The sequence below is a fragment of the Rhinopithecus roxellana genome, chromosome 15 (genome assembly GCF_007565055.1).
Source record: "Rhinopithecus roxellana isolate Shanxi Qingling chromosome 15, ASM756505v1, whole genome shotgun sequence".
NCBI lineage: Eukaryota > Metazoa > Chordata > Mammalia > Primates > Cercopithecidae > Rhinopithecus > Rhinopithecus roxellana.
The window spans coordinates 124,824,192-124,851,609 of NC_044563.1; the positions used below are offsets into that span (position 1 = coordinate 124,824,192).

At 42.1% G+C, this 27,418-nt stretch overlaps 1 protein-coding gene across 2 annotated transcripts; it reads right to left on the bottom strand.

Moving 5' to 3' along the window:
- Positions 1-1,954: 1,954 nt before the first annotated feature.
- On the bottom strand, positions 1,955-27,418 carry POGLUT3 (protein O-glucosyltransferase 3). Of its 2 annotated transcripts, none has more exons than XM_010371336.2 (8): positions 27,029-27,418; positions 19,460-19,657; positions 14,144-14,427; positions 9,099-9,315; positions 8,271-8,467; positions 6,376-6,570; positions 4,853-4,957; positions 1,955-2,365 (listed from the first exon to the last, which is right to left on the bottom strand). In XM_010371336.2, exons 1-8 carry the CDS (start codon positions 27,228-27,230, stop codon positions 2,240-2,242), a joined length of 1,524 nt encoding a protein of 507 aa, XP_010369638.1. In that variant the 5' UTR covers positions 27,231-27,418; the 3' UTR covers positions 1,955-2,239. The 2 variants fall into 2 exon arrangements, with proteins under 2 accessions (XP_010369638.1, XP_030774522.1); XM_030918662.1 differs by lacking the exon at positions 27,029-27,418 and adding an exon at positions 21,314-21,446.

Consider the following 27,418-nt stretch of genomic DNA (forward strand, 5'->3'; position numbering starts at 1 on the left):
CCCGGCTAGCTTTTTGTATTTTTTAGTAGAGACGGGGTTTCACCGTGTTAGCCAGGATGGTCTCAAACTCCTGACCTCGTGATCCGCCCGTCTCGGCCTCCCAAAGTGCTGGGATTACAGGCTTGAGCCACCGCGCCAGGCTAGTTTTAGTTTTTGAGATGGAGTCTCACTGTCGCCTAGGCTGGAGTGCAGTGGTGTGATCTTGGCTCACTGCAATCTCTGCCTCCCAGGTTCAAGCGATTCTCCTGCCTCAGCCTCCCAAGTAGCTGGGATTACAGGCAAATGCCACCATGCCCAGCTAATTTTTGTATTTTTAGTAGAGATGGGGTTTCACCATGTTGGCCAGGCTGGTCTCAAACTCCTGACCTCAAAAGATCCGTCCACCTCGGCCTGCCAAAGTGCTGGGATTACAGGCATGAGCCACTGCAACCAGCATATTTTTAAATTGGAATATGAATACATATTTTTAAATTGGGAATGAGGATAACTCTTGTTTTAGAGCATGTGCTTTAGTAAACTGAACCTTGGACTGATGGTTACAAGGGGTATGTAATGAACTTTCAGGCTGTGAGTCCTAAATCCTGACCCTGTCCTAAAAGAGAGAGAATTTCCAAAGTCTTTATCTTAGCAATGACACCCACTGAAATAGAAAAGTGGTGGAGTGAGGAATGGATGCTTGCCTTTGTTCTTGGCCTGTTATTAGTGAATCCCAAGATAGCAGGCTTCCTGAAGGTTGTTGTAGAGGTTTTCAGTGTTTTCAAGGATCCCCTTTTCAGCCTGAAAATAATGAACACCCTTCACCTGACTACAGTTATCTTTTTTTTTTTTTTTTTTGAGACGGAGTCTCGCTCTGTCACCCAGGCTGGAGTGCAGTGGCCGGATCTCAGCTCACTGCAAGCTCCGCCTCCTGGATTTACGCCATTCTCCTGCCTCAGCCTCCCGAGTAGCTGGGACTACAGGCGCCCGCCACCTCGCCTGGCTAGTTTTTTTTTTTTTTTGTATTTTTTAGTAGAGACGGGCTTTCACCATGTTAGCCAGAATGGTCTCGATCTCCTGACCTTGTGATCCGCCCGTCTTGGCCTCCCAAAGTGCTGGGATTACAGGCTTGAGCCACCGCACCTGGCCAACTACAGTTATCTTTCACCTATTCAATATAGAGATAATGAATGATGCCTAAAGCATACATTCATCTATGTTAATAACGCTATTGTCTTTGATGGGTATACAACTCAGATAGATTTGGAATTACTACCTTAAGGCACAATTTCTCCTTAATGTTGTCTCAGGCTTTGGCAAAATTTAGTTTAAAGGATACGAGTAGTGCTTTAAAAAATATTCCCACCACAGTCTCCATGCCACCTTTAATAACAGAGTCATTCTCTTCTTCCTTAAATATCCTTATCAGACCTTCTAAAAGGAAGCTGTTATTAATGAAAGCGAAAAGCAGCTTGTAAGAGGAGAAATTATGCAGTGACGGGGGAAAAAATCCCTGAACAAATATTTTCTCTTCATAATTGGAAGTGGAAGAGAAAAAGTGAACAGGGGATAGAAATAAACCAATAAAATATGTAAACTAATAAATATGTAAACAGTTTTGCAGAGGCCAATTTATATTTTAGCAAGCCTCTCTATTTGCTATGATACCCAAGTTTTCTTTTTAGAGAAACTATGATGCTGATAATAGCAGTTTTTACTAAAAAGATATTAATATCCAATGATATTTGGTAATGCTTGTTCAAATACAGGTTGAACATCCCTCATTCAAAAATCCAAAATCTGAAATACTCCAAAATCCAAAACTCTTTGAGTGCTGACACCACCACATGGGTCGCTAAGATAGTGACAGCTTTGCTTTCTGACAGTTCAATGTATACAAACTTTGTTTCATGCACAAATTATTAAAAATATTATATAAAATTACCTTCAGGGTATGTGAACAAGGTATATATGAAACATAAATGAATTTTGTGTTTAGACTTGGATCTCATCCCCAAGATATCTCATTATGTATATGCAAATATCCCCAAATCTGAAAAAATCTGAAACCTGAAACACTCCTGGTCCTAAGCATTTCAGATAAGGGATACTAAACCAGTACTGCTACATCCATCTATACATATAAAGCTACCAGGAGAACTAGTCCACTTGGTAAAGTCTTCTGTACTGTCCTTCACAGCTTAGATTCGATCTTTCCTTAAAGATGTAGCCGGGATACACAGGAGTGTGAATCTGGGCTGACTCAAAGCTCTTCTCTCGAAGGCTTTTTCCTGTGGCACTGGCAGATGGCTGTGTTATCTTCTGGCTGAGGAACAAGTTCCATTCCATCACGTACTTCAGGTTTGCTGGACTGGCGCTCAGCATATTTCTGAAATGTGGGTTTAAAGGGAACTGAAAGGTTAGTTCACACTTCCTTCTGTTGACTCCCCCACCCACTCCCATCCACAGTCACGCCATCTTTTCTAGTTGCTCTGTGTCTTCAGACTAAAACCAAAGGTCTGGTTTATTCCAGTCCTAAAGTTACATTTTAACTTTAGCTATCACAGGCACTAGTGATAATTCATAATCTAGCAAGAAACCCCAATCCACAATTTCATGTGTTGGTTGGAAGCCTCTACAAAAGGGCTTAACAACAGACCTTACAAAAGGCCTGAAACAAACAGCAGCTCGCATTTATCTTACACTTGTTAATGAATAATTGACTTTGTTGAATACTCAAGCCAGCAAACAAGCAAGATAACCATCTGAAAAGTTGGCAGTCTCACACATCCTTTCCTTTAGGCCTATAGTCACAGACATTTTTGAATGGCAACAGGTCTGTGGAGTGTTCCTCCACTGTGGCCCTGAGTGAAATATTTCTATAAATGAAGTTGGGTGTTTTTTTTTGAGACACCGTCTCACTTTGTCACCGAGGCTGGAGTGCAGTGGTGTGATCTTGGCTCACTGCAGCCTCTGACATCCTAGGCTCAAGTGATCCTTACACCTCAGTCTCCTGAGTAGCTGGGACTAGAGGTGCATACTAACATGCCCGGCTAATTTTTTAATTTTTTGTAGAGATGGGGTTTCACCATGTTGCACAGGCTGAAGACTCCTGGACTCAAGCAATCTGCCTACCTTGGCCTCCCAAAGTGCTGCGACTATAGGCATGAGCCATCCTGCCTGGATATAAATTGGATGTTTCAGTTCAATGATACCATGTCCATTTCGCTGTACATTCCTGGTACTGGACCAAATGCAACAAAACGCTGACATAAGTAGATGAGCCTAATCAATATTTTAGAGACAGAAATTCCTACCATTAAAAGTGAAACTATTTGGGAGACTGAGGCTGGAAGATCACTTGAGGAACCAGGGCAACATGGCGAGAGCTTGTTTCTAAAGAAACTAAATAAATTAGCTGAGTGATGCGTTTTGCTCTTGTTGCCCAGGCTGGAATACAATGGTGCAATCTTGGTTCACTGCAACCTCCACCTCCCAGGTTCAAACGATTCTCCTGCCTCAGCCTCTTGAGCAGTTGAGATTACAGGCATGTGCCACCACACGTGGCTAATTTTGTATTTTTAGTAGAGACGGGGTTTCACCATGACGGCCAGGCTGGTCTTGAACTCCTGACCTGAGGTGATCCGCCCTCCTCGACCTCCGAAAGTGCTGGGATTACAGGTGCGAGCCACTGTGCCCAGCCAAGAAATTGTTAAAAAAAAAAAAACTGTTTAACAATTAAAGCTAGACCAACAGAGGGGGTAGACCAATTTAAGAGAAGGAAGTGCTGCTTCTAGTAAATGGTGTAACATCATTTTTATTTTTCTATGAAAATGAAAATATGAGAGGGTAGTATCCACAAGCATCTAGGGAAATTTACTTTTATTATGCCTACCGGAAAATAAATTTAGGTTAAAAACAAGAACATAATTTCCTTTTTTTAATCCTTCCTGTCTAGATTTTTCTGAGTAAAACTTAAGGTAATTACTCAAAACACCAATCCTCGGAATCCCAATAAACACTGTAATTCAGGATTCAGCCCTAAGGTATTAGAACTGTTATACATATTTTTCATTAGTTTGTTTGCTATAGCAAGCTAAATATTTGCATTCTGCCTTGTACTGTAAAAGGCATGAATCTTAAGTATCACGGAGAATAAGGAGGCCACATTTTGACTAAAAAGGGATGTTAATGATCTCCAGTCCAACCGTCTTGTTTTCCAGATAAAGAAAAATGTTTTTCTCTGAGGTTGGAATTCAATAAAGCATTTAATAAAAGAGAGCACTGAGCAGATGGGAGGAGCTGCTAATCTATATTTGTGAGGGCTCCCAGCATCATTTTTCATAATATGGAATAAAGATGAAAATATGGAGGCCACAGCTGGGCATGGTGGCTCACACCTGTATGCCAGCACTTCAGGAGGCCAAGACAGGCAGATCACCTGAGGTCAGGAGTTCAAGACCAGCCTGGTCAACATGGTGAAACTCCGTTTCTACTAGAAATACAAAAATTAGCTGGGCGTGGTGTCGCATGCCTGTAATTCCAACTACTTGGGAGTCTGAGGCTCCCAAGAATTGCTTGAACCTGGAAGGCAGAGGCTGCAGTGAGCTGAGATTGAGACACTACACTCCAGCCTGGGCGACAGAGTGAGACTTCGTCTCAAAAAAACCCAAAAAAAAATAAACAAAAAACAAAAAAAAGGGGGCCACCAAATGAAGACTTAGCACCATCTTTCCCTAGGCAAGTGCCTTGGCTTAGCCAGCCAGTCCATAGGCTGACTCTGAGCCCTTCAGGAAGCCAGGCAGGAAGTGTACAGGCCAAGCGGGTAGTCTGAGGACAGCTGACCCAGCAGTGTGGACGGACACTCTGAACTGACCTGCAGTACTTCGTAATAGTAGCAGTAAAGCCTGTGTGGCTGTAGTAGGTCCCTAGCCATCAACTGTCCTTCTTTTGCAATCTTCTCGGCTTCTTCATCATTTTCCTGAAAGGTTAAAAAATAAATAAAAATGAATTAAAATTACTACTAAGACCCACAAAGAGAGGGTTAAGTGTGAAGTGGAACAGATGTGGGGTTGAAAGTGAACAGCATGGGAAAGACAGAACATAATGGAATTATAACTTAAGAATGAGGCTACAGGGGCCGGGTGCGGTAGCTCACTGCACGAGATTCCTTGAACCCAGGAAGCGGAGGTTGCAGTGAGTGGAGATCGTGCCACTGCATACCAGTCTGGGTGACAGAGTGAGACTCTGTCTCAAAAATAAATAAATAAACTAATAAATAAATAAATAAATAAATAAATAAAGAATGAGGCTACGGGAAGAGAGTATTTTCCTAGACATCTCTGTTAAAAGAAATGATCACATGTTTGGCCCCTTTTCCACAGTACGAGGAAACCACTGCTCCCCACAGTGCAACAACCCACGTGCAGCCCCTATTGTGACCATCTTGGTACTTTCCTGGCCACCCAGGAAGTACTCTTCAGCTTCCTCATCTGTCCCACCAGCCTATTTCCTCTCTGCATGATAGTAGAATGAATACGTTTTCATGTTATAATATCTTTTAAAAGCTCCATGCAAATATGCAGTCAGAGCCAAAAAGTTGTGTTATAAAATGGTAGCTATAAAAGACTGTATTGCTTTTGTAACCGAAAAATTCAGTCATTAGTACCCACAGGCTGTTCATTCAGTACCAGAAATAGTCAGCATTCCTAATTATACTTTTGGAAAATAGTTAATCTTCTACCATGCTGTCCGCAGGTAAGCCATTTGCGAGCAACTGAGGCTTTTACAAAGGGTCACAAAAGTGATTCTGCCTCAGGCATCCGATTATTTCCATAACCATATATTGTTTCTTAGAAACTTAGTATAAAATCTCATAATGGAAGGGTACATTTTTGTAGTTTTATAATAAAATGCAACAGTTTTTTAAATACTTTTACTTTTTAAAAAGGAATTCCTATTTTATGGGAAACGTGATTCTTGCGTTATATAACACACATTCATTAAGAATTTGTGCCTTTTTTCTACCTGGGGATAAGAAAAGAGTACTGTAATTGCCTGAAATGTTTTCTTGTTCATAAAGCACCTTAACTCTGGTCTTTCAATCAGTAATTTGCATTTTGTATGTTCTTGTTTGTATGTGTAAACACAGCATTTAGAAAATCTGTATTTTATATAAGGCTGGACTTCAAATCTTCTGAAAATCTTCAAAAATGTTGATAGAGGGTATGCAAAATGATTCTGATGCTGATTCTTTAGATATTTCAAGGGAACAGCAATTTCAGAAGACAATATTTCTTTTCATTCCATTATGTCACATCAAATTGTGTTGTGATGGAACTCATCTAACACTGGTAAATTTGTTATTGCTTAAAGAAACAAAAATTGCTGAAAGCATACCTTAGCCCATTTAACTTTCTCTAATAAATCACTCAGATTTCTTTTAATTGGAACATAATGCTTCCAAGGTTCTAATGCCATGTAGAAATGTTCATAGTATGGCGAGTCCTGCTTTAAAACCAGACTGTCGCCCAGCATGAGATATGGATATCTGTAAGCAGCCACGGTCCCATCCACATTTACTTGATACTTGTACTGGAAGATGAAAAACAAACATAAACAAACTTTCAGTAGTCATTTGCTTCACTTCTGCTTCTCATCAACACCATAATACCAACTACAGAGGAATTATTTTCCAACTTTGGTGTTTAAAAGTTTTATTTTATAACTTATATCTTCTCTTTGTATAAAAATCACAAGAGCCTTTCTCAGATTAATTTTAAGAAATATATTGTTTAAAGCTAAGATGCGAAATTTTTGGAAATAGGAGTGAAGACCTATTTCAATCATGTCTCTGTAATATGGAATCCAGATTTCCAGATTTCAGGTAGGAAAACTATTTTTTCTTTTTAAATTTTAATTAATTAGTTTTTTGTTTTGTTTTGTTTTGTTTTTTGTTGTTGTTGTTGTTGTTTTGAGACAGTGTATTGCTCTGTCACCCAGGCTGGAGTGTAGTGGCGTGATCTTGGCTCACTGCAACCTCCGCCTCCTGGGTTTATACAATTCTAGTGCCTCAGCCTCCTGAGTAGCTGGGATTACAGGCACCCACCACTGCGGCCAGCTAATTTTTTTCCTATTTTTAGTAGAGACAGGGTTTCCCCATGTTGGCCAGGCTGGTCTCAAACTCGTGACCTCAGATGATCCGCCCGCCTCAGCATCCCAAAGTGCTGGGATTATAGGCGTGAGCCACTACGCCCAGCCGGGAAAACTATTTTCAAAATTCTTAAAGCTGAATACTGATAACAACGAACACTTTCATTTATTCATTATTTCATTTGTTCCTTATATGCAGTCTATGAAACAGGCAGGCACTGTCTCTACTTTACAGTTTTAGAGCTGAGGAGACAGAAACCTGGAGACATTTAAGGACTTGGGCAATGCTGGCAACACAGTAGGAAAGCTGTCTGCATATCTGTTGGGTTAATATACTTTGTTTTCCATTTCAAATGCAGTTTTCATAGGCATTAAACCTCATTCAATTATAATAATCTGAAGCAGGTATTATTAACCCCTTCTTTTTGTTTTTACAATTGAGAAAACTGGTATTCAGAGAAATGTATAAACCTTATTCTGAGTCCAAATCCCCTGTTCTACTCATTCTCTGGGATGAAGAGGACACACTCCCAGATTTGGTAAATAATTTTTTCTTAAATAATTGGTACAAGGAGTTTTTGAGCCCATCAGGTTTTGTCACATTGTTCACATCTCTCCTCTGGGCCTCGTGATAATGTTCCGAAGGAGTAGGTAGGTATCACATGGGTTTAAAGACCAAGGCGCCAAGACAGGAAGGTCCCATAGTTGGTGGCAGAGGCAGGATAGAAGCAGGCCTTGAACCCTAATCCCAACTCCCACTTTACATATATGGAATTTATACCTTTTCTATTTACAAAAGACATTTGAGATCACTTTAGGTAAAAGGTATTTAAATTCTCAGTTTATTAAAGCAAATACAAAAAAAAAAAAAAAGAAAAAAATTGACATAAATACACCAAAATCCCAGGTTAATCCTTATACTATATTTTGAGAATTAAGTACAGTTCTGAGTTATTTGGTAAACTTAACAACAAAAGAAGGAAACCACAATGATTTTTGTAATTCCTGATATCTATTAAGAAAGTGTGAACATGTGTGTCAGTTCACAAGACGAGAAATTTGCTGAAGCCCACCTATTTTGGTAGACTTTTAATACAAAATTTTATCACTTCATATCCACAGAAGAAGACTCAAATGCATACCTTAAAGAAATCAAAGAAACCCATCAACTTGGCTTTTCCAAGCTCCTTTTCTTTCTCTTGGAAAAAGAAATATCCTGTAATTCCTGCATCTAGTAGCTGAGGATTTTCTTTGGACAGCTGTACCAACTGAAGCCTCTCCTCTCGGCTGTCTCTACCTCTGAAGAAAGCTCTCCCTGTTTTATTGATCCAGGAAGGTCCTACAAGTTTGAAGCCATTAAAAAATTATGATTATGAATTTGACATTTTAATATGGTAAGCATAATCCTCTTTAATCTACTGTTGTCATTTAAGATGTTAAAGCTCTTTTATCATCAACTCATCTTCTAAAGTAGATGCTATTTCAAATAAAATATGGGATTGAGTCTCAATTTGCCAGAAGAACTTTCAAGTTTAGACTTTCAAAAAAATAGTCCTTTTATTTGCTGTATTATATAAAAGAAGGCTCTAATTTCATCTATTTGTCTGCTAGTGAAAGCTCATGCAAGTATTGGTATATTCTGTTATATAATACTAGGAAATACCTGAAATAATGTCGGACCATGTTCAAAGCAAAAAGAGATTCAATGACTTCGCCCACTCACCAAGGCATTAGCTTCTTCCATTTTCTGTGTTTCACAATAAAATGTGAGCTTGGTCTTTGTTCTTACATAGGGTGACCAGAAAAAACTAAATAACTGAGTAACATCCACAAATCTTTAATCCCTAGGTTGGTCAGAATTTTGAATACAAGAAAGACTTTTTCTAATATGCTACTGAATGCAAACATATATGTATAACCCACTCTCTAAGCTTTTTCTTCATTAATTAGCCTTGCATTTCCCTGAATACCTGTATTTCCCTGAATAGAGAGGAGATCATTTGTAACACCCCGCATGGCTTCAAGCGTCGAGTGGGTGATGTCATAGGTTGGGAGGACAACATCTCTTGAATCCAGAGAGCCACACCATGAAATGATAGGTATGGGGCTGGGGGTTCCATTGACTTTTCGATGCTCCAAGGGCCAATCTCCAAGATTAACATAAAATTCTAAATCTGGGAGAAGGACCTAAATAAATATATAAACAAACATCAGTGCTGGGAAGATCTCAGTCTTTGGTACTAAATACAATAGTTCTTTGGTTTTCTTACATATTCTGACCGGGCTAACCATTCAAAAACAGCAAGAGAAGAGAGAAGAATGCCTGTCAATTTGTCATCTGTGAGGATCCTACATGGCAAATTCACTTAACCAGGAGTCACTACCTCTGTCCAGAGGTGCATTTAAAATTCGGTGTTTGAGGCCAGGCGTGGTGGCTCACACCTGCAATCCCAGCACTTTGGGAGGTCGAGGCAGGTGGATCACTTGAGGTTAGGAGTTTGAGAACAGTCTGGCCAACATGGTGAAACCCCATCTCTACTAAAATTACAAAAATTAGCTGGACTGGTGTCAGACACCTGTAATCCCAGCTACTTGGGAGGCTGAGGCAGGAGAATCGCTCGAACCTGGGAGGTAGAGGTTGCAGTGAGTCGAGATCATGTCACTGCACTCCAGCCTGGGCAACAGAGTGAGACTCCCTCTCAAAACAACAACAAAAACAAAAACAAAAACAAACAAACAAACAAAAAATGAAATAAAATAAAATGTAGTGTTAGAGAAGTGGAAATTGTGTAGAAAGGTATGAATGCCTTCGAGAACCCTCTCTGCCAGCTGCCTAAGAGAATCTACAAAGTTATAACCAAACCCTTGTTTTCCTTCACTATTCTCCCTCTTTACCTCATATGCGCTTGCCTCTGGAACCTGCCACTCCGTTTCCATCTCCACGATCAATGTCTCAGTTTAGGCCCTCGTCGTTTCTTGCCTAGATTGTTGCAACAGCTTCCTTACTAGATGTTCTGATTCTGGGCTCTAGGGCTGCTCAGATTTCCAAAACTAAAATTAATTCCAAAACTAACATTTCTAAAATAACTTGGTTAATGTCACTACCAAGCTCAACAGAACCTTAAGCCTATGGCACAAGATCTCAACTCTCTGGCTGGCATTCAAGGCCTCACTATCTTGTTCCAGCTTGGCTATAAGCTTCATATTTCATCTGCCCACACACCAGGAAACCTCAGGCTACTCTCTGAAAATGCCATCCACCTCAACATGTAATTCCCTTCGCTTGGAATGTTTTACTTATTTAACTTGGCAGTCTCCTTTCTAATCCTTCAAGCCCAGATCTAATACCACCTCTTCTATGACTCACCCTCCTCTGGCACTTAAACCCGAGGTACTTACTTTTCTTGATGCCTATCATCATATTGGGATATAATCATTTGTTTGTATTCACATCCCACCCCCACTTCCAAACAACAACAAAAAATTCCCACTAGAGTGGGCTACTCAAAGACTAGGACTGAGTCTCATTTATCTTAGATTTATTTCTTCCCCAGCCACTGGGCAAATACCAAAAGGAAAGGGTGAGAGATGTGAATATTCACCCTCTTGCTTCCCTGCCATTATTATTATTATTATTATTATTATTATTATTATTATTATTATTTTGAGACAGGGTTTCGCTCTGCCACCCGGGCTGGAGTGCAGTGGTGCGATCTCGGCTCACCACAACCTCTGCGTCTCAGGTTCAAGTGATTCTCCACCACAGCCTCTGCCTCTCAGGTTCAAGTGATTCTCGTGCCTCAGCCTCCTGAGTAGCTGGGATTATAGGCGCGTGCCACCACGCCTGGCTAATTTCTGTATTTTTAGTAGAGATGGGGTTTCACCATGTTGGCCAGGCTGGTCTCAAACTCCTGACCTCAAATGATTCACCTGCCTCGGCCTCCCAGAGTGTTAGGATGACAGGTGTGAGCCACTGTGCCCAGCCTCCCTGCTATTATTTATAAACTCATTAATAAACTCCACATTGGACGTACTCACTGTGGAGTAGGGTTTCTCAAGCTCACATTATTGACATTTGGGGTTAGATGATTCTTTGCTATGGAGTTGGGGGGTGCTATCCTTTGCACTGTAGAATGCTTGTCCACTAGATGATAACAGCAACCCCTGAGCTGTGACAACCAAAAATGTCTCTAGACATTGGCAAATGTCCTCTGAGGGGCAAAATCATCCCTGGTTGAAATCTACTGCTATGAAACCAGCAACATGGATTAAAGAGGCAAGAATACAGGGCACAGTTGACTAGTTGTAGCCCAGGAAGAGAGCACTACCTTTAGGAGCAGATGCCTATCATATGCTTGCATCCTCACATTGTGGGCTGGTGGCAGAGGGGTTGGGGACTGCTATTTAAAGTAAGAACTGACTGCAGGCACACAGTCAGCATACTTGGGAAACTGTATAACATATCAGGAAAACTGTGCTTTGTTTTTTGGTTTATAAAAATCCCTTGGCCGGGTGCAGTGGCTCACGCCCAGCACTTTGGGAGGCCAAGGTGGGCGGATCACGAGGTCAAGAGTTCAAGACCAGCCTGACCAACATGGTGAAACCCCATCTTTACTAAAAATACAAAAATTAGCCACGAGTGACGGTGCATGCCTATAATCCCAGCTACTCGGGAGGCTGAGGCAGGAGAATTGCTTGAACCCGGGAGGCAGAGGTTGCAGTGAGCCGAGATCATGCCACTGCACTCCAGCCTGGGCGACAGAGAGAGACTCCGTTTCAAAACAAACAAACAAACAAACAAACTCCCTTGATGGTCTCTCTGAGTAAGAAAGATAAATATTGCCCAGCTCCATCCCTCACCCCGTATGATCAGAAACAAGGACAAAAGGTAGTTTAAGTTGCTCTGCTTAAGAGGAATTTAGAGTTCTGCAAATGTGGAAAGAGAGGTTGAATAGTAAGATAAGGGGGCGCTATTGGGGGATGTGGAGAGCCTGAAAGACAGGGGGCCTAACCACATTAGTGAGACGCTAAGACCTTAAGGTCAAGGACAGCCACAAGAAATTCCCAGAGGCAAGCATGACTGAGAGTCTGATTAGTACAGAGATGTCTATTTTTAAATATCAGGATTTTTGTTTGTTTTTTAGTATGTACTGGTGGGGAAAAAAAAACCTGTTTCTGGTACCCCAAGCTTTGACAAAATGTTCCATGCATGCTATCTTCTAGGTATGCTTAGGGTAAAACAAGGAAAATGTGTTCTTTTTTTTTTTTTTTTTTTAGTAGAGACGGGGTTTCACCGTGTTAGCCAGGATGGTCTCGATCTCCTGACCTCGTGATCCACCCGTCTCGGCCTCCCAAAGTGCTGGGATTACAGGCTTGAGCCATTGCGCCCGGCCCGGAAAATGTGTTCTAAGTTCAAGTCATTTTGAGGCGAAGAGAAGAAAACAGCTGCAGAAGGTGAAATCTAAACAGGAGTGGTATTCAGCAGGAACAGAGAACTTAAAGTGACCTCTCGGTATGGTTGTGCATGCCTATAGTCCCAGCTAGGACCAAGGCTGAGATGAGGCAGGAGGATGGCTTGAGCCCAAGAATTTGAGACTAGCCTGCATGACACAGCAAGACCCCACCCCTATTTAAAAAAATTAAATAAATAAATAAATAAATAAATAAATAAATAAGAGACAGTTCTGTTTGGATACTATAAATATAGACTATTAAAAAAAAAGAGTAGGAAGTAGTAACCTTGTTATAAATGTCTGAAAGCTCAAAGAAACCTTGGGACTGTCCTGTACGGCATACCTACCTGGAATGGGGCTTAAGCCACTTTATTTTATTTTATTATATTTATTTATTCTTTTTTTTTTTTTTTTTTTTGAGACGGAGTCTCGCTCTGCCGCCCAGGCTAGAGTGCAGTGGCCGGGATCTCGGCTCACTGCAAGCTCCGCCTCCCGGGTTTACGCCATTCTCCTGCCCCAGTCTCCCGAGTAGCTGGGACTAGAGGCGCCCACCACCTCGCCCGGCTAGTTTTTTGTATTTTTTTAGTAGAGACGGGGTTTCACCTTGTTAGCCAGTATGGTCTATGATCTCCTGACCTCGTGATCCGCCCGTCTCAGCCTCCCAAAGTGCTGGGATTACAGGCTTGAGCCACCGCGCCCGGCCCGGAAAATGTGTTCTAAGTTCAAGTCATTTTGAGGCGAAGAGAAGAAAACAGCTGCAGAAGGTGAAATCTAAACAGGAGTGGTATTCAGCAGGAACAGAAAAGTGACCTCTCGGTATGGTTGTGCATGCCTATAGTCCCAGCTAGGACCAAGGCTGAGATGAGGCAGGAGGATGGCTTGAGCCCAAGAATTTGAGACTAGCCTGCATGACACAGCAAGACCCCACCCCTATTTAAAAAAATAAAATAAATAAATAAATAAATAAGAGACAGTTCTGTTTGGATACTATAAATATAGACTATTAAAAAAAAAGAGTAAGAGGTAGTAACCTTGTTATAAATGTCTGAAAGCTCAAAGAAACCTTGGGAGTGTCCTGTACGGCATACCTACCTGGAATGGGGGCTTAAGCCACTTTATTTTATTTTATTATATTTATTTATTCGAGATGGAATCTCACTCTGTCACCCAGGTGGGAGTGCTGTGGCGCAATCTTGGCCCACTGCAGCCTCCACCTTCTAGATTCAAACGATTCTCCTACCTCAGCCTCCTGAGTAGCTGGGATTACAGGTGCCCACCACCACGCCCAGCTAATTTTTGTATTTTTACTAGAGATGGGGTTTTGCCATGTTGGCCAGGCTTGTATGAGCCACCATGTCCGGCCTCAAGCTACTTAATTTTAAATCTTACAGGAAAGTGAGATCCACAAAGGTGGAGAACATATGAACACTCAGATTGCAAATATCTTAGATGCCCATTTCTCAGCCTAAAATCTGTTTCATCCTTTGTCATTATAATTCTAAACATTTAAATGTGTATACCCAAATAATTAAACTGTATTATCAATTCATTCATTCTCCTACCTTTCTTGTCAATGATAACAAAATCTCATCAGAGAACATCTTGAAGTCTGTGTATTTTCCTAAAGATCTCCGGTAAATGTGGTTATCGAGAATCGTGTAATGAACAATGGCACCTCTCTCATCCCCAAACCTTTTGGGGACTTCGTTTAGCATTTGCTGGAGATTGATGCTGGGAAAGGAAGCAAAATCTTTTGCGATCTGTGGTTCCTTGGTTGGACAAGAAAGAGTTTTCTGCCAGGCCTGAGGATCTTCCGGACACTCACAGTACTCATGGTACACTGGTCCTAGGGAAGGAAAACATGAACAAGGCCGCACTCCATTAGCAAGCACCACAGCACAGGGAGTCACTTCTGTCTCTGCTTCTTGGTGAATTCTAAGATTATCCAGAGATAATCTGCCCTAGTCAAATCAGTGGTGTAAGTGATTACGTTAGAGTCCTACACTTTTACTTTCCTTTTCACATCACCTTGGATAACACAATTTAGTATATGCCCTCTCCCAATCTAACCTACTCTTGGTCACTTAGCTGATAAATTCATTTCTAGTAAGGTATAAATGGCTGGCAAACATAAAACAACTTACCTTTTAGGAAGGAGAAAAAGAATGTATTAATTTTTAGACATTATGTAAACCAAAATTAAATTCTAAGCCTCCTAGACCATCCAAATGGATCCTTCCTTTTGGCCAAGGGCATTTCAAAGTTAACCTGAAAAACTAGTTTGGCCATGAAGGGAAAGGGGAGACAGGCATGCCTCATTATACCCTCCTCCTTTTTGGAATTCAGGCCCAGCTGACCAGCATTAACATCAACACAGACCTTGGTGAACTGACTCTTTAAGTCTAATAAGAAACATTTGCAATCTCTTCTCTGTAGCCTGCTACCTGGAAGCCTTATCTGCATGATAAAATCTTGGTTTCCACAAACCCTTATCATAAGCCCAGACATTCCTTTCTATTGATTCTAAGTTTTTAGACAATAACTTAATTTTTTCAACCAACTGCCAATCAGAAAACCTTTGAATCTACCTGTGACCTGGAAGCTACCGTCAACCACTCCCAACCACACCCACCCCTTCCAGTTGTCTCTCCTTTCCAGACCAAACCAATGTACATTTTACATGTATTGATTAATGTCTTTTGTCTCCCTAAAATGTATAAAACCAAGTTGTAGCCGGACCACCTTGAGCACATGTTCTCAGGATGTCCTGAGGGTTGTGTCATGGGCCATTGGTCATTGAGTCTGAGAGGTGGGGAACAATAAGGTAAGCCCTACAGTTCCTACAGCCTCCTGCTTAAGGGAGCTTCGAGGCTGTAGTGCAGGGTGGGGCACTGTAGGCAAAACCAGGTAGTCTCACTGAGTTGAATATTTGGCTCAGAATAAATCTCTTCAAATATTATAGAGCTGGACTCTTTCTTCTTCCTTCCTTCCTTCCTTCCTTCCTTCCTTCCTTCCTTCCTTCCTTCCTTCCTTCCTTCCTCCCTCCCTCCCTCCCTTCCTCCCTTCCTTCCTTCCTTCCTTCCTCCCCTCCTTCCTCCCTCCTTTCTTTCTTTCTCTCTCTCTCTCTCTCCCTCCCTCCCTCCCTCCCTCCCTCCCTCCCTCCCTCTCTTTCTTTCTTTTTCTTTTTTTTGTGGCAGGGGGACACAGTCCACTCGGGCTGAGACTCTGGCAGAGTCGCCCAGGCTGGAGTGTAGTGGTGTGATCTCAGCTCACTGCAACCTCCACCTCCCAGGCTCAAGCGATTCTTCTGCCTCAGCCTCCCGAGTAACTGGGATTATAGGTGCACACCACCATGTTTGGCTAACTTTTTTGTATTTTTACTAGAGATGGGGTTTCACCATGTTGGCCAGGCTGGTCTCAAACTTCTGATCTCAAGTGATCCACCTGCCTTGGCCTCCCAAAGTGCTGGGATTACAGGCATGAGCCACCGTGCCTGGCCATAAATTTGACTCTTTTCATTGACAACAAGTAACAGGGACTGCTGTACCATCCCACCTGAAACAACCAGAAAATACCCCCACAAAACATATGAAACAATAGTTTTTTGTTGTTTTTGTTATTGTTTTTTTGAGATGGAGTCTCACTGTGTTGCCTAGGCTGGAGTGCCGTGGTATGATCTCGGCTCACTGCAACCTCTGCCTCCTGGGTTCAAGTGATTCTCCTGCCCCGGCCTCCTGAATAGCTAGGATTACAGGCACTCCCACCACACCCAGCTAATTTTTTGTATTTTTAGTAGAGATGGGGTTTTGCCATATTGGTCAGGTTGGTCTTGAACTCCTGATATCAAGTGATCTGCCTGCCTCGGCCTCCCAAAGTGCTGGGATTACAGGTGTGAGTCACCACATTTGGCCTTAAACAATAGTTTTTAAGGCCCTAGGTATTAGGCAATGAAGGACAGTGAGTCTGAGAGATGGGGAACAAATAAGGTAAGCCCTATAATTCCTACAGCCTACTGCTTAAGGGAGCTTTGAGGTTGTAGTGCAGGGAGGGGGCCTGTAGGCAAAGGCAGGCAGCCTCACTGAGTTGAAGAGACAGAGCTGACAGTCCAGGGGGACCAAGGCAGCTCTAGACTTTGTAGGACAGAGTATCTAAAAAGGAAGCACTGCACAGAGAGAACATTAGAGATGTTCCTCTGTAGGAAGTCCTCTTCACATATTAAGCACAGCATACGATCAGTGCATGTTGGATGAGTTCTTCCCCTGTACTGGTTCCAAAAATAATACAGTTTAATTATGTAGATATAACATCTAAATGTTTAGAATGATAATGACAAAGGATGAAAACAGATTTCAGGCTGAGAAATGGACATCTAAGATATTTGCCACCTGAGTGTTCATATGTTCTTGGGGAAGAAAGGGGAAGAACCCATCCAAAATGATCAGAGGGAACAGTACTTACCAGTGGGTACCAGCCAGACTGGAAAGCCTTCTAATTCATAGGGCTTGGGTAAAGTATGCAGAAGGGTATTGCCTCAGTAGCGGGGAATAATTAGCCCTAGACTAAACATGGCACTAGTCCCACCTAACAAATTGTAAAAGCAAAGCTTGGAAGGATTAAACTATTTCCCAGTAATGTAACTGCACCCCAGAAATGAGCTCAAGAAGATGAAAAAGCATCAAGAGGTGAAAACTAGACTGTATAGGATTGACAACAGATCGTACATTTCAGAAGAGAATATAATAGAATTTAGAGACAGTAATAGAAACTTTGCAAAATGAAACAAAGAGCAAAAAGAATTTAAAAAATGAAAAGAATATCGATGAACCATAGGATAGTTTCAAGCCCAATATATGGGTAATTAGTATCCTTGAAGGTAAGGTGGAATGGAACAGAAAACATATTTGAAGCAATCATGGCCATCATTTTTCTAAATGTGATGAAATTTAAATCACTTGGATGATTAAATTCCAAGAAGTTCCACAAATCCAAAAGACAGGAAACATTAAGGAAACTGCACCAAGGCACATAATAATCAAACTTCTCAAAAGAACTGATAAAGAAAAAACCTTAAAAGCAACACAGATGAACAAAGATAAGGAAAATGCTAGATTTATTGTTAGAAGCAATGCAAGTGAGAAGACAGTGGAACCGCATCTTTAAAGTATCAAAAGAAAAAAAAACCGTCAACCTATAACTATAACTAGAGACAATGTCTTTTTTTTTTTTTTTTTTTGAGACCTAGACCTAGTCTGGCTGTCGCCCAGGCTGGAGTGCAGTGGCCGGATCTCAGCTCACTGCAAGCTCCGCCTCCCGGGTTTATGCCATTCTCCTGCCTCAGCCTCCCGAGTAGCTGGGACTACAGGCGCCCGCCACCTCGCCCGGCTAGCTTTTTTTAAATATTTTTTAGTAGAGACGGGGTTTCACCATGTTAGCCAGGATGGTCTCGAACTCCTGACCTCGTGATCCGCCCGTCTCGGCCTCCCAAAGTGCTGGAATTACAGGCTTGAGCCACCGCGCCCGGCCGACAATGTCTTTTAAAAACAAAGGCAAACTAGGCTGGGCATGGTGGCTCATGCCTGTAACCCCAGCACTTTGGGGAGCCAAGGCAGGAGGATCACTTGAGCACAGGAGTTGGAGATCAGCCTAGGTAACATAATAAGACCCTGTAGAAACAAAATAATGTTTTGGAGAAACAAAAAAATATTTTTTTAATTAGCTGGGCATGGTGGCGTGTGCCTGCAGTCCTAGCTACTCCAGAGGCTGAGGCAGGAGGTTTGCTTTAAGCAATTTTTGTTTCTGTTTTATATTTTTTTGAGACAGGGGGTCTCACTCTGTCCCCCAGGCGGGAGTACAGTGGCACGATCACAGCTTACCGCAGCCTCAACCTCCCTGGGCTCAGGTGATCCTCTTACCTCAGCCCCCTGAGTAGCTGGGACTACAGATATGTACCACCACACTCAGCTAATTTTTTGTAGAGACAGTTTTTTGCCATGTGGCCCAGCCTGGTCTTGAATTCTTGGGCTCAAGTGATCCCCTGACCTCGGCCTCCCAAAGTGCTGGGATTATAGGTATGAGCCACTGCACATAGCCTAGCCCAGCAGTCTGAGGTTGCAGTGAGCTTTTTTTTTGAGATCGGGGTCTCACTCTGTCGCCCAGGCTGGCGTGCAATGACGTGATTTTGGCTCACTGCAACCTCCACCTCCCAGGTTCAAGCGATTCTCCAGCCTCAGCCTCCTGAGTAGCTGGGACTTCAGGCATGTGCCACCATCATGCCTGGCTAATTTTTGTATTTTCAGTAGAGACGGGGTTTCACCATGTTGCCCAGGCTAGTCTTGAACTCCTAAGCTCAAGCCATCCGCCCGCCTCTGCCTCCCAAAGTGTTGGGATTACAGGTGGGAGCCACTGCGCCCAGCCTGCAGTGAGCTTTGACTGTGCCACTGTACTCCAGCCTGTGCCACAGAGCAAGACCCTGTCTCAAAGTAAACAAAAAACAAATCAAACAAACAAAAGGCAAAATAAAGTTTTTTTAGACATTCACAAGCTGGAAGAATTCATCACCAGCATTCTCACAGTAAAATAAATATTAATAAAAATCCTTTAGGCAGAAGGCAAATGTTACTAGATGGAAATACGGATCTACACAAAGGAATGAAGAGTTTTGCAAATAGTAACTACATGGATGTTAATACACAAGATTTCTTTTCTTATCATTTAAATCTCTTTACTTAATTTTCTTTCCCTTAAAATTTAAATTGAGCTCCAGGAGGTATGTATACAATGTTTATTGCACATGACTTTGAAGTCATCAGGTTTAGGCCATTCTGAAAGGCACAGGACCTACACATAAGGCTGACTCTGCAGTATATAATAATCCTTACCTTTCAAAATATAGGGAGACTGAGCCACATGTTCATCACCATAAAGGACCTCTATCTTCAGCCCTTCATTGACAGTTTCATACATCCGGTATCTCATCAAAAATGTTCCATCATTCCTGTCCAAAGGTTTAGGGACATGTATCCGGACCAACTCTTTGGGTGAAAGAGATTTGACTACTACTTTGAATGGTGTTTGACCTGAAAGGAAAAGAGATATAAACCACTCTACCATGTCATGATTATGATTTACAATTATTGGATAGGTGTCACTGGATAACTTAAATATGTTGCTTATTCCTGCAGCATTGGTGGTTTTAAAAAAATCATTTACTTTGGAAGATCTTTGAGGCCAGGAACTATCATGTCTGGTTCATGCATTCTTTTTTTTTTTTTTTTTTTCTTTTTTGAGACAGGGTCTTGCTCTGTCATCCAGGCTGGAGTGCAGAGGTGCAATCCTAGCTCATTACAGCTCCAACCTCCTGGGCTCATGAACCTCCTGCCTCAACCTGCACCAGCCCCATGCATAGGTGGGACTACAGGAGTGTGCCACCATGCCCAGCTAATTTGTTTAATTTTTTGTAGAGATGGTGGGGGGCGGGATGGGTTGGAGGGGGTCTTGCTATGTTGCCCAGGCTGATCTCAAACTCCTGACCTCAAGCGATCCCCACTGCCTCAGCCTCCCAAAGTGTTGGGATTACAGGCTTGAGCCACAGTGCTTGGTCTGGTTCATGTATTCAAACTACGGATCAGACTCAACATTGATTTACTGCATGAAGAGAAGCAATTCATTTTTTGAAAGCAAATAAAAAATAAACTTTTTGCTTGTTTACTCTTTCCTCCTTTAGGTAGGATTAAAGCCCAGATAGTTAAAAACCCATGGACTCTAATCATGACAGATCTCTATAGTAATCGAACTTCCTCCTCGTAAAATACACACAAGCTTTCTTTGTATACCATTTCAGTATCTAATAACTTTCATTTCTGTGAAAATTTCCCCGTTTATTAAGCCCAAATTTCAAGTGGTACTTCTAAGCCCATTTCCTTAGGTAGAGAGAGATTATAGCTAGTTACCAGACTCTTGTACAAGTTCACACACATACACACACACAAACACACACATACACATCTTTGCAAATACTAGAGATTACTTCTGAGTCTGTTTGTTCAGCTTGAAATGAAACAGCTACACTATAATAATCCATTCCACCTTTAAAGTTTTGTGGGGTTTCTGTTCTAGGTAAATAATACCTATTTAACAAACTTTCCCTTTCCTATTTGCTGACATTTTGGCTTTGAAATGATACTGTTGTGATTAATGCTATTGTGGCCAGGAATAAACTTTGAAACTTCTTCCTCAGAGAGTGCAGTGGATGTACCATTTAGATCACCATATCAAATGGAAATGCTAAAAAAAGTAATGAATCCTCTGAAATCCCCAGTCCTAGCAAACAGAAAATTGTGACCAAAGTTGTTTTTCACTTCACATCTATCATATTATAAAATTTAGAATATTTAAAATATATCTTTTGAGATTACTAAACAAGTTTGTGAAATTCTTAGTTTCTAAATCTAGTAAGTATAAGATCTACTTTCTTTTGATCTGTAAGGGTTTTTCTTGTGAGTTCGCAGAAATGTTTCTCAGTCTTCAATTTAGTAATAACAATGTGGTATCTGACATCTTGCTATTAAATATTAATAATTGAGTACCAAACATAAACATTTTAGGATCCTTGAAACAAGTATGATAAAATTATGAAAGAAACCTGCTAACCTAAATGAAGTATAATAAACATGGAAGATGCTATAAAGTGGTAATAATTTAATATGAAATTATTAGAAATGTTGGCCAATTACCTGAACCGAATAAATGAAACACATAAATTATTGCTTTGCATTATTTCCCACATGGTTTCAGAAAGGCAACATGGTGCAGCAGATTGAAATCTGGACAGGAAAGTCTGGGAATTGGAAAGCCATTTCCATTGCTCTCTCCCCAAACTGGAAATGTACAAAAAGGTTTTCTTATTTCCTGATCAAATAGTCTTATTCTCCATACATTATTATTTTAAATAAACAAAACAGATATAAGACAAGACTATTATTGACTGTGACTTTTGGGAAAGACATGCAGAAAAAAACAACTAGCTCCAAAATGCGTCAATTATTTGTAAATTGAAAGTATTAGATAAATAATTATGGTCGCTTCCAGTTGTAATATTTTTTGTCGCTGAAATACCATTTAAAAGTCACATTCTAAAATGTATGTATACAACTATAATATAGCCATTGGAAATACATATTTTAAATGTTCAGTTATTTTTTATAATCTTTCATGCCTGTGTCATTGTTGACATGAAATTAACTGTTAGAATTAATGCAAGATAATATTGATCAGGACTGAAATAGAAATAAGGAATCCTAACCTCATAAAAGAGAAAATGAAAAGAGTGAAATTTCTAATTGCTTCAAATGGAAGGAATGAAAATTCTCATTAGCTCTGGGGACTAATATAGTGGGATAGAATTGAGGCTCAGTGGCTGGGCGTGGTGGCTCACGCCTGTAATCCCAGCACTTTGGTAGGCCAAGGTGGGCAGATCACAAGGTCAGGAGTTTGAGACCAGCCTGACCAACATGGTGAAACCCCTTCTCTACTAAAAATGCAAAAATTAGCCGGGCGTGGTGGCACACACCTGTAATCCCAGCTACTCAGGAGGCTGAGGCAGGAGATTCGCTTGAACCCAGGAGGCGGAGGTTGCAGTGAGCTGAGATTGCAGCACTGCACTCCAGCCTGGGCAACAGAGCTAGACTCTGTGTCAAAAAAAAAAAAAAAAAAAAAAAGGAAATGAGGCTCAGCTTGAGTTTTCTACTCAATAAATTCAAACTTAAGAAAAATAGCTGACTGGATGAGAATGCAGTGACTATGCAGACAAAAGGAGGTTGGTAGTATCAAAGTGTTACATCATCACAATCCGAAATCTTGAACATGTTTGATTTGGTAAGAAATCAAACGCATATTTAGAAATTAACTTAGTACTTTTTACTGGGCTTGAGACTTTCATATGTATTTTCTGTGTCATTTATTTCCTACAAGAAATTTGAGGTAGGTATCTGTCACTCCCATTTTATACATCAAGAAACCAATGCTCCAAGAAGTAAAGTAACTTGCCCAAGGTCACATACATAATGAGCAGAGGAGCCAATATTTGAATGTAGCTTTGCAGCAGTCACAGTTGGAGGAATACTTCTGGCACTTTGGATACGTTAGAGTCATCTCCTCCTCTGTTGTTCAGAAAGTTCATTAAGGCTCTCTACAGCTGCAACGTAAGTGTTGACCCCACATGGTCAAGGGAAGCAAAATCCCAGAAGGCCAAGGTGTTGTACCATGAGGCTAAATGGAAATCCTCCAAAAATACCTGGCTAGCTGCCAACGATGAACACCCTCCAACATCTTATTGTAAACTGACGCACGACAATCATATTAAGGATGATGTGATAAAACAGAAAAAGCAATGAAGTAGAAGGTTAAAGGGCTGTTCCTGCCTTGGCTCTGACACATTCGCTGTGGAGCCCACCAGGCAAGGCATTTTAGCTTCACTGAGCCCAGTTTCTTATGTGTAAAGACAGTAATATCTATCCTTCCTACCTTACAAGACTATTTTAGAGGACAAATTAAGCAAGGCATAGTACAAAACACTAAAGTACTACACAACCAGGAGGTAAGATTATTTTATGAAGATATTATTACTGATGAAAATAGAAGACTGAGTAGAAAATAACTATTTATATCCTTCCATCTTGACATATTTCAATCATCCCTCCCTCCACCCTTTCCTTCTTTTCATCTATAATACTCAGCATCTCTGCCAGGCATTGTGCTAGAGGCTGGGAATATAACAGTATCAACAGGTACTGCCTACATTCATAGTTGAAGGAAATGTTCAATTTAAGCAAGAGTTTACTGAAAATAAAGATACAGGTTTTTTTCTTCCCCCCATCCAAGGACAAAGACCTTGTAATTTCTGTCTGTGAACCCCAGTTTGAGATGTCCTGCTTGAGATCACTGAAGTTCACAATATTTTTGTTATCTGGGTACTTGGATATATGTAGCATAATAGTGGCATTCAGATAAATTCTACACTTTGAATGGGAGTGATAATAAGGGAAACTTTCTCAGTTGTGTACAACAGGCTATAGCTTGAAAAGATTTTTCCTCTTTTCCAATTAGTTCTTTTTAGTTCTTGTGTATGTGTGTGTGTGTGTGTGTGTGAGAGAGAGAGAGAGAGAGAAAGAGAGAGATGGGGTCTCACTCCGTCACCCAGGTTGGAGTGCAGTGGTGCAATCTCAGCTCAATGCAACCTCGGCCTCCCAGGCTCAAGAGATCCTCTCACCTCAGCCTCCCCAGTAGCTGGGACCACAGCTGTGCACCACCACGCCTGGCTGATATTTTGGATGTTTTTGGTAGATGGGTTTTGCCATGTTGCCCAGGCTGGTCTCAAACTTCTGAGTTCAGGCAATCTACCTGCCTTGGCCTCCCAAAGTGCTGAGATTGCAAGGCATGAATACCGAGCCATTCAATTGGTTCTTGAAGAGGGAAAGACCTCAGGACTTGGAAGTGAATGCTGGTGGCAGAAATGTAAGAAACTAGTTGGGTGAGTTTTCAAAACTATAGGGCAGCTTTTTAACTGGAAGCCAGAAATCAAGAGGCCTGAAAGGAAACAAAGGGAATCCAAAGGAATGAAAGTAAGGTTGTCTGAAAAGTCTTCATTTTATTTATTTATTTAGAGAAAGGGTCTTGCTGTGTCGCCCAGGCTGGAGTGCAGCAGCACAATCATAATGCACTGAAACCTTGAGCTCCTGGGCTCAACTGACCCTCCTGCCTCAGCCTCCCAAGTAGGTAATTTCTTAAATTTTTATTTTCAGTAGAGATGGAATCTTGCTATGTTGCCCTGGCTGGGAAGTCTTTCTAAGACTAAAAAAAGGAAAGTCATAGATCGTAGGGGTAAACCAAGCAGAAACATAAATGTAACTTTCCTTCTGTTAAGATATTTAATAGAAACTGTAAACTGTTTTTTCATTTGTTTAAAGAATATATTTATGTGTATATATAATATATATGCATATATAAATGTACACACAACTTTTAAGTCTGTATCATTTGGATCTTAATTGAGAGTCTTTAATATATATCAGAGGTTGGCAAACTATAGCTAATCCAGCTCACTGCTTGTTTTTGTAAATCCTGTAAGCTAACAATACTTATGGTTTTAAAATGGGGACGGGCATGGTGGATTATGCCTGTAATCCCAGCATTTGGGGAGACTGAGGCAAGAGGATCCCTTGAGCCCAGGAATTTGAGGCTGCGGTAGCTATAATTGTACCACTGCACTCCATCCTGGGTGACAGAGACCCTGTCTCTTAAAAAAAAAAAAAAAGGCGGGGGGCGGGTGTGGTGGCTGACTCCTGTAATCCCAGCACTTTGGGAGGCCAAGGCGAGTGGATCATGAGGTCAGGAGATTGAGACCATCCTGGCTAACACGGTGAAACCCCATCTCTACTAAAAATACAAAAAATTAGCCGGGTGTGGTGGCGGACGCCTGTAGTCCCAGCTACTGGGGAGGCTGAGGCAGGAGAATGGCGTGAACCCGGGAGGCGGAGCTTACAGTGAGCAGAGATCACGCCACTGCACTCCAGCCTGGGCGATAGAGCGAGACTCCGTCTCCAAAAAAAAAAAAAAAAAAACAAAATGGCAGGGAGAGGGTTGGAGAAAAATCAAAAGAATAATATTCTGTAACTTATGGAAAATTATATGAAATTGAAATTTCAGTAGCCATAAAAAGTTTTATTGTAACATAAACGGGTTTGTTATAGGTCCATGGCTACAAAGCAGAGCTGAATAAATGTGAGAGATGATATCACCTACAAAGCCTAAATTATTTACTATTTGGCCCTTTAAAGAAAAAGTTTGTGAAACCCTGATATACACACATCCGTTTCAGTCAATACAGTCGGAATTATTTTCCCTAAATGCATATCATGCATATGAAACCAGATGTCTGAGTCTTTAGGGTTTAACTGGTAGACACGTTATCAAAGCAATGCTCAAAGACAACTTCAGGAGTGGTGTTCTGAATCAAATGTAGAACACAAGCCACTGAGGTGGTTAAGGGAGAGGCAGATTCTTGCCTCAGCGCAAATTTCTCCAGTGGCTCGCTTTTATCCAGTTATACAGTCATTTGCTTGGCATTCAAGGCGCTTGAAGACCAGTGGCTACAATGAACTAGACTTTTCTGCTCAGTATCATTAAATTACCGTACTTATTTTCCCGAACACCACGGTCTCTTACGTCTGTGTGCTTTTGCGCATGCCGGGGTGTCCACCTACATGCCTGCCCAGCAAACCTTCTCATCCTTCAAGTCTCTGCTCCTGAAACCTTCCTGGACTTCTCCAGTCTCTGGCAGTGCTTCAATGTTGCCACTGCACTCTGTACATACCTTCATTATCTTGTACAGTGATCAGTTATTTGCATGTCTTTTACCAACAGACTTTAAGTTCCCTGATGGGCAGGCATTTTCATCCTTAGATCCCCAGCAGAATTACCAAACGCAGAAGTAGACATCAAAGAAGTATTTCTTGAATGAACGAAATTTTTAAAATCATTAAATCTAAAAGTGAATTATGTTTGGCTCCTAAATTCTCTGCTTTGCCCAACTGTCAAGACCCCTTTACCCCTTTCACAAGCTGGGACACACCTCTGGCAGCTATGTTCCCAGCAGGACTAGCAGGGGCAGAGGCACTGGGTTATTCTAATTGTCTCTTCGCTGATAAAACAAGGTGCTAGTTGGCCAGAGCCCTAAACTTATACATTAGCAAATCCTGACTGGCAACAGCGTGAAACCAGCAGGACAAGTTTTAAGAAGTTGCAAAGGTAAGATGTGAAGGACAACATGGGAGGAGGACCGGGCAGAAAGGGATTCAGGACCAGATCCATCTCACCCTCGGTGGAGGGAAAACCGAATGATTGCTACTGAGTTTCCCTAGTTTCTGTAATCTGCTTTCAAGAACTCAGAGAACTAAAAAGGAAACAAAAAACTAACAAACCCCTCCTCCTTCCTATGGCTCTGACATTTCCTCTGCGTAAGAGTTCGTTGCTCCAAACCCATGAGGCCTAAACCATGTAATCCGACGCGATCCGTGGGCTTGATGACTCACCACTGGAAAGCGCACCCTGCAATCCCTCACAGTTCAGACAGCTAAGTCAGAGATGAAAGCCAACGTGTGACTCACGGCACACTCCTTGTAACGCCCGGGCGCCGTCCATTCGCAACATCAACCCCTGCACATTAAATGCGGAAGCGCCCTTGAAGTTCATTCATTCATTCCATAAACTTTTGTGGTGATTTTTGCCCGCTTTGATTACGGGCGGGAGAAGGGAAGAGGAGCTGACCAGACCCAAAAAGGGGCGACACACGCCGAGGAGGGACGCCACGCAGGCCGCGGGCGGACTCCAGCGCGGCAGGGACGCGCGGGGACCCGGCCGCGGGACGAGGGAGGCCGGCGGCTGGACACTACCTGGGGGCGAGCGAGTGAGGTTCTGGCCCTCCGAGTTGACCGCCTGCAGGTAGAAATAGCGGACCGGCAGGACGACGGCCGCCTGCAGCCCGGGCCCCCACACCAGGCTCCGCGGCGCGCTGACCAGCACCTCCGGGGCCCCCGCGGCCACCAGCAGGGCGAGGCGCAGCTGCAGCAGCAGGGCCGGAGGGAGGCTGCGCATGGTCTGCGGGGCACAACTGTGGTCCAACTCCGCGGCGCCGAGGAGGGGCCCGGAGGGCCGCGGGCCGGGCTGGGACTGGGGCGCAGGGAGGGGCGGTTCTTTCGGGCGGGAAAGATTGCGGCGCAGGCTCCCTTTCCCGCCCTCTGTCCGGCCCCGGCTCCAATCACCCACTGCGCGCCCTGCAGGGG

Coding starts and splice junctions, on each gene's coding strand:
- POGLUT3 (XM_010371336.2), bottom strand. CDS start 27,230: ATGCGCAGCCTCCCTCCGGCCCTGCTGCTGCAGCTGCGCCTCGCCCTG. Junction 8,468..9,098: donor CTCTATTCAGGGAAATACAG/GTATTCAGGGAA, acceptor TCAAACTTGTAG/GACCTTCCTGGATCAATAAA. Junction 4,958..6,375: donor AGAAAGTTAAATGGGCTAAG/GTATGCTTTCAG, acceptor TTAACCTTTCAG/GAAAATGATGAAGAAGCCGA.